Source organism: Drosophila tropicalis, unplaced genomic scaffold, assembly GCF_018151085.1.
Source record: "Drosophila tropicalis isolate 14030-0801.00 unplaced genomic scaffold, ASM1815108v1 contig_463, whole genome shotgun sequence".
NCBI lineage: Eukaryota > Metazoa > Arthropoda > Insecta > Diptera > Drosophilidae > Drosophila > Drosophila tropicalis.
Genome location: NW_027172929.1, coordinates 2,186,246 through 2,199,177, shown reverse-complemented (window position 1 = coordinate 2,199,177; position 12,932 = coordinate 2,186,246). Strand labels below are relative to the sequence as shown.

At 34.6% G+C, this 12,932-nt stretch overlaps 1 protein-coding gene and 1 long non-coding RNA gene across 2 annotated transcripts; both read left to right on the top strand.

Annotated features, from left to right (window-relative positions):
* The first annotated feature begins 230 nt into the window (after nt 1-230).
* Nucleotides 231-8,164, top strand: LOC137574474 (adipose-secreted signaling protein). The gene is made up of 2 exons (XM_068286798.1): nt 231-487; nt 7,451-8,164. The coding sequence occupies exons 1-2, from the start codon at nt 445-447 to the stop codon at nt 7,957-7,959; spliced, it is 552 nt and encodes a 183-aa protein (XP_068142899.1). The 5' UTR covers nt 231-444; the 3' UTR covers nt 7,960-8,164.
* A 2,268-nt stretch (nt 8,165-10,432) lies between these two features.
* Nucleotides 10,433-10,905, top strand: LOC137574763 (uncharacterized). The gene is made up of 2 exons (XR_011032048.1): nt 10,433-10,635; nt 10,706-10,905. It is a non-coding gene; the product is annotated as an uncharacterized lncRNA (long non-coding RNA).
* The last annotated feature ends 2,027 nt before the right edge of the window (nt 10,906-12,932 follow it).

Sequence of the window (12,932 nt, the reverse complement as noted above, 5' to 3'; positions counted from 1 at the left end):
AAATAAATAAAGTACCTCCTAAAATTAAATATAAGTCCACATGTATTAAAATTATATTATCTATATATTATGTTAAATCTTGCGTTTATTATTTTTAAATGTGATTTATGATTTATTTACTGCTGGGCAATGAAATACCGGGAGGTGCGACTTAAATACTGGTAACAGCTTTTCTAAAATAGGGGCAGAGAACAAAAACCATTTTGAAAAAGAAATCGCGCCCGTTTTTTTTCAGTGTTGTTTTTGTTTTGAAGCGAAGTGGTCGAGATTCGTGCTATCGGTAGAATATTGTGTTTTTTTTTTTTTGCGCAAATTAAGCATTTTGAGCCACTGAACAACAAGATAGCAAACGACGAATTTTCTGTGTGAAAATTGTTGACAACCTGCCGGCAAAGGCAACCACTTCTAACAATTCAGGACAGACAAAGCATTTATACCAACAAAATGGGAGACGAAGCCACAGCCACCGAAACTTTGGACCATCAAGGTAACAAAAAAAAAAAAAAGACAACAATAACGTGCGTAATAATAATAATAATAATAATAACAGTTCAAGTGCTGTTTAATTAAAGATAAACCCAGTCAAGCAGCAAGTCGAGTCCTAAGCAAAGTTTCATTTGTTATTCAAATTGCTATTGACAGTTTGCAAAAAGGGGGTGGAGGCGGTAAGGGGGGCCCGGGCCCAACTGCAAAATGTATTTTCTTTATTTCCTTCCTGGTTATGTTGACACTCGCCGCTGCGTTGCACCTGCCACTGCCTCTGTTCCCAACTCTTGACATTTATGTTATTGCGAAAATGTCAATAGAAAACAACAATAACAATAACAACAAGAAGCACACAAAAATAACCATAGAAATGAAATTCTACCCTTCCCACATACCTCTGCTTAGCCTCACCTCTCTCTCATACTTCCTCTCTCCTATGACCATTGTTGATCTTGTTCTTTCGTTTGTGAGTGTTTGTTTGTGTGTGTTTTGTTTTGCCGGAATATTAAAAATAATATTTTCTCATGGTCAAGCTTAAGCCAATTTTGCACTTCAATGTTGTGGCCATTTAGTGTCATACCACCACGCCTCCATCGCCCTCCACCCACGCCGCCTTCCGCATGAGAAAATTGCCCCTAGGACGGCAATCGATGATTTTTGGTTCACAATTTTGCGTGACTTGACTGGAAATACCCTATATACCCTATTCATATTCATATGCATCTAAAGGTATATCCAAAATAATGTCATACAGGTATTCCATAAGGGATAAGATAATCCATAAGATCGTTTATCGTATTGTAATACCGATTACTATGAAAAATACCAAGTTTGGCTTGTTAGGATTTTATTAAATTAAGGGACTTTCAAGTAATTCTGAAGAATTTTATCAAAATCGAATTGTCATATACACTCGTATGCATTAATGCTTGTCCTGGTTTTTGTTATCAGAGATTTGAATCCACTAAAAGTATTCTTAATTCCATTCGAGTTCTATAATTCAAATAACTCAATAAAGTTTGATTAGCAATCTAAACTAACTTTAATGCCCCTACTCCCTTGAATAATAAAACGATTGAATAAGGCTTAATCGAAAGAATACCAAAACGAATGCTCATACACGACTGAATCACATTTATTGTGATTACTTTTAGCGACTCTCTCGATCATTGTTCATTGAAAAGTACTCGCACAACTGAATACGATAAACGAATAGAGCAAGCAAAGACATTGGGTATCAGTGTGGTCGAGTCCGGTTTTTGGCTATTTCATTAAAGTTTTTCAAGTGAAGGGCCTGCAAATTTGTCTACTACTCAGCATTCTTATCGCCGGCAGCTGTCCGGTGACGCTAGAATTTTTATCATTTGTTTTCACATTAAAGCCCATTGCAAACATTTAATCGAAACTTGCTTAAAATGTCAACTAGATTAGTTAATTTTTGTGAAATTTATGGACAAGCTAATGAATTGCAGTTACCATAAATACATGTGACGGAGACAGAAAAAAGTAAGCACTCAACTATACAATTCTATACAGAATCGGTTTTCTTGGGTTAGCTAAATGATAAGAGGTTACTTAACCTACATAAAGTGAGCGAGATTTCAGATTTCCAATCGTTCAATCCTAAAATGTCAATTGAAAACCAAATTTTATGGGAAATTTCAATTAAGTTTTAAAAATTCTAGACAAATGCATTTCTTTTGGCAAACTTTTCAACAATTAAGCTATTACAGCTCGCTCGTGCCTAACAACAATATTTTTGCTATTTTAGAATCATTTGAATTTCGCTACTGTCGCATGTCATATACGGGCTGAGGGGGCTGGAAAAATACCGATCATCCAGTTAACACCATCAATCAATTAGCCACGAGTTCATTAACAAGCTAATTATGAATTCATTTAGCGCCTGGCCCGAGCCCGAAGAGGGATTACCTTTTTGTTTTTTTTTTTTTTTGTGTTTTTTAACACCCCACCAAAGTCATTCATTCAGTCAGATGCCACGACACCTTCGGCCACACCTCGCACCTCTCACCTTGCCCAGCTCATCGGACCCAAGCCACTCGTTGGGTTAATTAAATTGCACAAAAGCCCCAACGGGCAACAAATCTTTTTTGTTTGTTATAAAGATATGCATTGTATAATGCATACATGTGTACATACATACATACAAACATACAAATATGAGAATATGAGTAGCTCTATTTATAGACACACAGTGCACGTTGTTGGCCCCGTTGAGAGGGCGAGCACGACATAACAACGACATCCTACCAGCCGCCCTACCTCCAGAAAGTAACCTTCCCTTATTTATCAAGTGACTCAGGTGAGGCAGGTGATGAGGATGCCGCACTCACTGGCTCACTGACTGACTGCCTGGCAATTGTGATTGATATTTGTCGTTACTTTGGCTATTCAAACGCATTCAAAAAGTTGGCTTAGATCCATCAATTTTGCAGTTAGTAGTTAGGGTATAACCAAGTCGATACTTTTGGGACTTTTCCAGTTGGATCATTCAATAAATAAATATTTTGCTATGCCATGTTCGTTAATATTTTTACAAATCGTTTGTTTTGATTAGGTGAACAACGGCACGTAGTGCAAATATTAAATGCCATTTCCATTCCCGATTTATGTATAAAATTTGAAAACAATTTAGTTAGAGATGAAAGAGAGCGAGGGGAGAGAGGGAGATCCAGTCTATTTCTGCTTCAAATGTTTTACCACAATCATTGTTAATGGATTCAGGTATAAATAAAGAGTGGATGCATTTATAATAAATGGCATTCTCTTCTCTTTGCGAGCCATTACTTATTTAAGAGCAGAGTAATATTGAATTATTGACACATTGCTGATTTATGTGACCCACCAACACAACCAAATGGTTGCCTTGTGTAAAAGTGAGTGAGTGGCTTTACAGCCAAGTACTTTTAAGGCAATTAATATATATGTTTCCGATATCCCCTGATTGGAGGATGGGCAATAAATTCGACCGACAGCGACGACAGATTTAATCTTCATTCAAAAAGAACAGAAATTAAGTATGCTACATTGCGTATACGTAATATTATTTCACTAATAGAAAGATAGATGTAGCTACACAATGTCTTTATCGAAATCAGTTTATTTATTGATCGACCAAATTGATTGGGGCATATACATATATGTAAATTATTTCTAGTTTAAGTAGCAAATGGATCACCGTCCATTTCTTAGAGTCTCTTATCATTAAAGATTTCATTGCATAAACAGACAGAAGAAAAAAAAAAAACCATTTTTGTTTTAATTAACTTTTGTATATGGGGCATAAACGAACCAATTTAAGTTTATAGAGGAATCAATTGATCTCTCTTTCTACATATATCTGTATGCATCCATCTCTAATGGTTAACAATTGTTGGCAGTGCGTCGAATTGCGTCCATCCAAATTTCTATTCTATTTAAAATCGATTTGTAAATATTCCATTAATGATTAATCAATGCTGATTGCTTTAGGACGTGAGATAGGGATACAGAGAGAGAGAGAGAGAGGGATAGAGAGAACAATTGATTTCCAAATCCTGCCCTCAGCCCTTCCTCTCTCTCTCTCTCTCGCTGTCATCAGCTTTTTCTCAATTTTTATATAATTTTTTTTATTTTTGTTTGCTAGCGGAAAGGTCCGCCTGAAGCGTGACTTTAAATGAAATTTATAAAAAGAACAATCGAGTTTGCGATTCCCTCGACACTTGAGAGCATCGTTTTCTATATATATATACCTTATGTCTCTAAGTGTGTGTGTGTGTGTGTGTGTAAATTAAATGCGAAAGACGAAACGGGAAATGGCGAATTGACATTGTAGAAGGCAAAGCCATGGAGCCATGGAGCATTGGGTCGCTCTTTTGTTGACTTACATTTAAGCAGATTAAGCTGGATTACAATAAATTGTTTACAAGCTCAAGCAAAAAGAAAAAACGCAAAAAATTAAAGGAAAATTGCTTTAAAATCAAAAAAAGAAAAGAAGCAACAAATAGCAAATTTTGTCGACAATCAATTCCATTTCCAGTAAAAATAAAAATAACAAGACACCAAAAATAACATATATGAAATTATGACGTATTGCTGAATCGGGCGATCAGCCAGCAAAAATGTGAAAGAAATAAACCAAAAACAGTCTACGCCAACATTCTTTTTTTTTCGATTTTGGTTTTGGCTTTTCCGTGGAGACAGCAATTCGAAAATATTTCTATGTGATGTGGAAATCTATTTTATGTGTCGTTGTAGAAATCCGCCTTCGTCTTCTGCCCCTGCCCCACCTCTTTACCTCTCAACTTTCCACCCATTAGACTGCTCTCTGTGTGTTTTAACAATTGTCTTGAGTGGCCACCGAAAGAAAGCAAAAAGAAAGAAAAAGAAAATAGTGTAGAACAACATTCTATTCTCTTCTCTATTAATAGCCAACAAGTTTTTTTGGGGCCATGAAATATTTGATGTGTGTGTGTGACTAAAAAACAAAACTAAAATGATGTATTAAAGAACTTGAAATTCAAATTTTTGTTCACATACTTTTGATTATCGAATGCCTAACTGATTAGAAGTATATCAATGTTAATCAAATGCCAAGTTTAGTTACCATTGTTGACAGAGATTAGCAATTTAGCGATTTGTTAATTGCATTGTAAAACAACGTTTACTCTTGTGTGTGTGTGTGTGTGTGTGTATTAGCTAATATTTATACAGGGTGCTATTTATTAGACATGGCTTATTGCATTGGATCTAGAATGAATTGTTTAGTTCTAGGAACTAATTCGTATGAATATTTGTATGTATAGCTCTTTCTAATGTTGATTATAATATTTTTCGCCGATTTTATATGTTTTGGTAACAGGGGAAGGAAATGATTTGCACAAATCTAAAAATGTAATTATAAAAGTTAATAAAATTGCTAAATACAGTATGTACCATATGTATAGGGTCAACACTTTTGTTGTTGTTTGTTATTTTTGTTTGTTTTGTTGTATTTATAATTAAACTTTACGTCGACAGTGTGACTCAATTTTCTCGTTCTCGTTAAGATGACCGAAAATGTTCTTAAAATAAACCAAAAAGAAAAGTCAATGATTACTAAATACGAGTACATACACATACACACACACAACTCGAATTAAAACGAAACGGGCCACTTTTATGAATGTCATTACAAAATGATGAAACAAACATTATGAGTTTAAAATTTACACAATTCTTGAGCCACAATTACCCAAATGAATATTATTAATTAACTTGTTTAATGCAGTTTGATGTAAATTTTGATGTACAACAAACCAAACTCGCCTTAGAAGTAAACTTGCTTGATAATTAGTATTCAAACAAAATTAGTTTTCATCAACGTACATAAAGTTAAAATTTGTGTGCCAATTTAGTTTTGACATGAACCTTATGTAAACCCTATTTTCAGGTGAATTAGCCAAAACGTTCTGGCCTTCAATGGGTTTTATAAAGATTTTTGCCTCATTTTTCCATTAATTGTTAGTTGCAATGCCGCCACAAGGCATATAATAGATGTCTTAGTTGTCTATTGATAAACACATTTGCTACAAATTGTTTTGCATTACGGACTAGAGCCAGATACGCCATGTAAATTGCATATTTACGATTAGCTAATTGAAAATTGCAAAGTGTCTCATTTGTTAAACAAACTAATGGGAAGGGAAAAATGAAAGCAAAGTGGATATCAGAGTCAGAGCCAAAGCTAAACGCCTACGGCGGAAATAAGGCCCGGTGCCGAGAATATTCAGGTACAAGTGACTTTTATTACGGCCAAATAGATGTGTGTGTGTGTATATATGTGTATAGTTGAGTAAACGGAGAGATAAACAAATAAACAAAAACCAAGCAAACAATAGCAGAAAACAAGAACAAGAGAAGAGCCTAAAGAGTGGTAGAGGGAGGGGAGACGCCTCTCGGTGGTCGGTGGCAATCAAGTAAACTTCCCCAACATTGCCACGGAAATTGCGTGTAAGCGCGTAATTAAACGCGTCCAAGGCCGGTTCCGTTCCCCTTCACCCCCCCGTTAAACTCGAATCCCCAACCAACTATGCCAGATCTTTGGCACTCGTTTGCGTTTCTTTGTCGCCTTAGGGCTTAAATTGCATTAAAATTGGGTCAATTGGGACCAACTTGGTTGCAGCAATTGCTTGGACGTTTCCCTGATTTAAAGCTTCAAATTTCTGGGCTGACACTCTGACTGACTGACGACGACGACAACAACAGTGTAATTCATTAGGATTGCAAGTGACTGAGTGAGTGTAAGAGAGGACGGGGAATAGAACATTTAAATATGCTTACGAATGACTGAGCTCAGTTGAATTTTAATTGATTGTAACATGCAAACCGGCAATGAATCGCAGCAAATGAAGTTATGCTAAGCTAGAGAAACAAAACTAAATAGAAATTAATACATCCAAAAATTTTGGATGAACCGCAGAAACACAAAAGTGTTTCGAAACCTTCGACTTTTACTTTTGAAACTTTCGAAATTAAACTAAACAAGCTGATTAAGGTTTGATTGTCGATCGAATCTTTGTAAATGTTAGAACCCTTTAAGAAGCTTATTAAAAGGTTATTAGGTATCCTGGTTGGTTTGATAAGTATTAATTTCCTTAAAAGTCGTTGAAAAACGTTTCAAAATACTAATTTGACTTCAAATTAGAAGATAACAATCAGTTGCAAATTGCTCATACGTCATGTGGTACACGCGATGTGAGCCACACTTTAAGCTGCTCGACGACCAATAGTTTATTAAAGTCAGTAACTGTTTGGGGCATTAAGGCGTTAAGGAATTCTAGTTCATAACTCACCATTATTTCCATCAATGAGCTGTTTCTTCCCTTGCAACTTGATTAAACTTTACTGACTTTATTATTATATGCACTAATGATGATTGTCGCAATGTAGTAATTTATATATCTCCCTCTCTCTCTCTCTTTAGATCATCATGTGCACTTTGATGCGGCCACATTGAAGGATGACTTTGAATCAGACAGTTGTGTGACATATCAAAGGTCGGGCGACACAATTGTCGTTAGCCTGGGATTTCTGCAAATCAATCATCGATATCTGATTGACTTGAAATTGCCGGCCACATTGTTTGGCGAAGTGGTAGCGGCAAAAGTTGGTAGCAAATTTGTTCCCGTTGTTAGTGCCACCCCGAATCTGCATTGCCGCATCACCGAATTCGCAGGGACCAAGCACGATGAGCATGATTTCTTCGAAATGAAATTGGAGTTCTTTGCGTATAAGGAGAAGCTATTGCGCGAAGTCCTGCACATTGTCAACTCGAACAATGCCAAGGAGCTGCTGCAGTTGGTGATTGCGGCCCGAGTGCTCGGCAAGGGCAAGGGAACACCAATGCTGCGGACCGGCATCCATTGCATAGGAGTTGAGCGAGATGACGACGAATCGGAGGCCTCCGATTTCGCTGGATTCGATAAGCCCTAAAGACGCTGACTGCCTGGCCCTTTGTCTTAGCCGTTCAGTCTTCTTGTTAAATTCTACTTTTGACGTGTAATTTTTTTTGTTTCCTCTCTGTCGCGTGTCCTAGTTTGTTAAGTAAAAGTAAAAATAATATGTAACTATACAAATATTGTATGAGAATGCTAGATTTTACGGAAAATAAGAAAGAATATGTATGTATTAACCGAAATTGTATGTACTAATTCATTGAGCATTTGTTGTGCATTAGTGGGCATGTTGTTTGGCGTCTCTCTATGTGTCTGTTAGTTGTGTGCACTAGCGTGTACTTAAGATTCGTTTGTATTGTAAGAAGGCTCAGGAATCATTATTCCCCAGATAGAATTAGGAGAGTACTAGATTGAGGAGGAGGCGGAGAAGGTGGAGGAAGACTATTGTCATACTATTTCGTTCCGTTTTGTGTTCGATTCCATTAACTTGTCTCAACATGTGGCCAAAACTGTCACAATATTGTATTTAACTTGTAACTAAATGTCAATTTCGATTAATAAGACATATGCAACCAATCGACTAACCACACACACACACACACACATACACACACACAAACGCATAGACATTGACTGTGTGTTGCAAGTAAATAATGTCTCTCAAGAATCTGAGACAGCGACTTGACGTGGTGATTTATGCAAAAAACAATAACAACAACCAACCAACATTTGAATATATAGTATAGTATATATACATAAATGCATTAAACGAGTTCCATTTGCCTTGACATATTGTCTGGTCTAATCTGGTCTGGTTAAGTTGAAATTGTTATATGATATATTTCATCGAAACACAAGAAAGAAAAAGAATAAAATTATATTTGTTCTATGCACGTTAATTAATTGTAATATATAAAGTGATTTATGATAGGCGTATTAACAATTTTGTTCCCCTATAGTTATTATTCTTGGCAAGCTCCTAAAAGTAGGCTATATGAAAATGAAAATGCGATTTTCCCTTTTGCTCACTTACCAAGTTAGTTCACATTTGCGATTTACTGAAAAGAGAAAAGGATTCATGTGTGTGTGTGTGTGTGTGTGTGTGTGAGTGTGTGTGTGTGGCAAATTAGATATTTAAAGAAATCGAATTGAAATTCAAAATGTATTATTCTCAACAGAAAATCAATATAAACCACAACCACATTCATTTTAGATTTTTTGTATAATTATAAACTAAGAGTAATTTGTCAGCACTTAAACTTAAAATACAAATTTGCAATTGTGTCTAATCGTTTTCAATTGAACCAAAACACAAATTGTACGACCAAAAGAAAAACAATTGTCAAATTTGACCCAAGATCAATATGCTCAGAATGTTACAACAGACCAAAATGCAAGCCTTGATCTAAATGTAACTAAATATATACATAAACATAGATATATATACACATACATATATACAGATATATCTGTATAATGCAAAACCCATTTATATAATATTATATATTGACTCAAGAACTAAATCTATGATGACTAAAAAAGCAAAATGCAATTTATTGTATAATCAACTTTAAGGTGCTCTTAGGCATTATATTGTAATCAATGAAATGTTTATCTAACTCAATAAGTTAACAAAATGTTTTTTTTTTTTGTTTGTTTGTAAAATTTAAAATACATATTTACAAAATGGGCAATTTATTGTTGAAAATTGAATCTCTTTTATTATTCATTTTATGAAAATTTTGAAAGAAAAAAAACCAAAAAGGTAAAAGAAACATTTTATAAATTAACAAGAAAAGAAGAAAATAACAAACATTTTGTAAATGAAGAAAATTATACAAAGCTAAATACTTACATATACATATATACAAAAAATACATGTAACATTATTAATTAATTAGGCTACAATTCTGTTTTCAGCCTTGAATAAAAAGAATTCGTTAAAGCCCCATAAACTAACGATTCGTTTCCATTTAGTTTTAGAAACTTTATTAATTTAATCATTAAGGATTCAGAATGACATGGAAAGTGTTGAGTTTTAGTCCTGGTAAAGTATTTATCAAGTAATTACTTAAGATACCATTATAATTATATTTCATTTTTGTTTTCAGGTTTTCCAAATTGGTCAGTTCCATTGAATTCATCGGTTTTCGTTCTACTTAATTCAGAAATTCATACACTCCGGACATGATCCTGAGGGCAAACTGGAGATTGAATATGAAGTTCCGGTGATTCTACGTTTACGTCGAAGCACAATGACTTTCTCAAGTTTTAACTGGACGCGTAAAAAGCAGCCATGCCAAATATGGTCTTAGGTGGGAGGAGGAGAGAGGAGAGCCATTGGGCTGAAAGAGAGAAAATTTCCCATTCACGATCATTCGGCTTTGGTTCTTAGTTCTCGCTTTTGTTCTCTCTGTCTCTCCCTTTCTCTAACGTTCTCTCTCGCTCGCTCTCGGTGTTTCTTCGCTCGTGAGACTTGCTTGAAAAATCATTTCATTCCGTGTCTTCATTCAGACAGAGCAGTTTGTTGGCGGAAAGAGCTGTGCTCTTCTTTTCGGTCGGTTAGGTTCGTTGTCTCAACAAAACGTCCAAAATGATGACATTCAAAGAAAACAAACTGCTGGTCATATCCGTCAATGTTGTGGTTCTATTATGTTTGGCTATTGTGCTATACATTGTAGTCACTAATCAGTAAAAACCTACCATAAACAAAGTGAGTTTGAAACAAAAACCTGTGAAACAGCCAAATACATACATATATTTTTGTTTTTGCCCTTTTCTAGTCACGGCCGATCAAGCTGACGCCCATCTTACTGCAACAAATATGTGCCTATGTAACCAGCAAATCATTTAAACATACATACATATATATGTATATAATATAGACCTAAAAGCATTCACTACATATAGTATGTAATGCCTTAGAAAACGGATTGAATTACAATGAAAACGAATAACTAAACAATTATAAATTAAACAAAAACTACCTCAATGCGTGTTTACTTGAATGAATTCCTAGAATAGATTAAGTAAGGGCATGCCGAATGATTTGTTCAGAACTCTTTGACTTTGATAGATAACTTTAAACTAAAAACTGAATCGGTAGTCATCGTTTTTTTATTCCCGCAACTCAGCTGGCAGTTTTATTATACATTTATCGGCTCTATAAAAATATTAATAGATAAAAAATATAAACTTTTAAATCAAACTATCGAAGCATCTGGCAAAAACCAATGACCTACGAAGCTTTGGGGAAATTGGTTGGTATAGCAAGTTAGTCGACTGTCTGGGAAAGGCTTGATTATTTGTCATTCAACACCAAATATGGAATAGGCTAATAATCAAACACTTACTTCAGTTAGCTTAAAAAACATAAAGATTTACAAATTACTCACACTAAAGTTGTAGTGTGACATTTTATTGCGTGAGGTGAAAAGTCAAAATTGTTTTAAATGTGAGCTAAAATTCCTTACATCTTTCATCCACAACGACCTTTGAAAAGCTACTGATGCTTTTAGAGAAATCATTACAATTACAATTTTAGCCCAGGGCTCTTATAAGTATTTGATTGTAAGTCCTGCAGTCCCATTTCTCTTAGTTCTGTCCTCACTTATCACACGAATGTTTTAAAGTTAATTTTAGAATTGCAGCGAAGAACGTGAATAAGTGCCAGTCCTCAAGTGAAAATCAAAATTTTGCCTTCAACTTTTGAAGTATTATAACAACAGATATATAGATATATAACAGATAGTGTCTTGATATATAATAAGTAAGTGAAATAGTAATTGTAAAAAGATATTTATGTTTATATACATTGGAGACACTTATAAACGAATGTATATCATTCAAACATATACTATACATATGATCATATCATATCATATCACATCACCCATTAATAAACATAAGTCACTTCATATATACATATAAGTATATATGTATGCAGTTCGTTGTACTTATACATAGATATAATACACACATTCATCTATATATATTCGTAAAGTCATTCTTACCTTTCAATATGTGTTTTCGGCATTGCACATTGTGGGAATTTTTCTAAGAACTAACCATTCAGCGTTGCTCACCTTGAACAAAGTCAATGCCCACAGGTTGGTGCGGGGCGGGGGTAATAAAAAAATGGGTAGAAAACAAAAAAATGATGTTATGATTTGGTTTTTGGTTTTTTGTTGTTGCGGTTTTGTTGTAATTTTTATTACTTTGGGCAACTCATTCAATTAATTTTGTATACCAAATGTAGATAAAGGTTTCATTTCGTCGGTGATTGTGGCTCGTCTTTGGATTTACATATTTTATGTTGTATATCGCTAGCCATGTTAATTTTTTACACTGGCCTTGTTGTTGGCCATTTGCTTAATATTTTATACATCATAAAAAAAATCGATGCTATAAAATGGAAGTTAACATAATTAAATTTTCCCAACAAAGTCGGTAAGTTAATAAGTTAAGCGAAGCAAATTTTCAGGAAGAGAAGTGTCTCTCCCTAGTGACAAATATGCCTACCTCCTCCCCTTCCTTCATCTAATTTAATATGTAAAGTAAATGTAATAATGTAAACAATTATGTTTGCTTTGTTCCATATTTATACCCTTGAAAAAATGGGTATATTGCTTGTGATCAGTAACTTTTGATCCTTAAAAGAATGATCGAATCGATAGGAATGATCAGTCTAATATAGAGCTAGAGATTAATATTTGTTGGAACTTTTTAGCGATCATGAAATTTAACATCTGTTTTTAAATTTTAGCTAGGATCGGTTGCCACTATAAAATAGTTTGCGTTTTTACGATCAGGCTGAAAAATATTTTTGATAAGAAGTGAAAAGTGTTAAACGAAGTAACACAAAAGCTTGCGAGAGTATACAAACTTCGGTATGTTGGAAGTTGCTTCGATCTTCTGGTCATATTCTCTACTTCAGTGATGTAAGTGATGATGTAGACATGTCGGTTAAATTTGCGAAATGTATGAAAGTCCTTATACCAAATTCGTTAT

Coding starts and splice junctions, on each gene's coding strand:
- LOC137574474 (XM_068286798.1), top strand. CDS start 445: ATGGGAGACGAAGCCACAGCCACCGAAACTTTGGACCATCAAG. Junction 488..7,450: donor CGAAACTTTGGACCATCAAG/GTAACAAAAAAA, acceptor CTCTCTCTTTAG/ATCATCATGTGCACTTTGAT.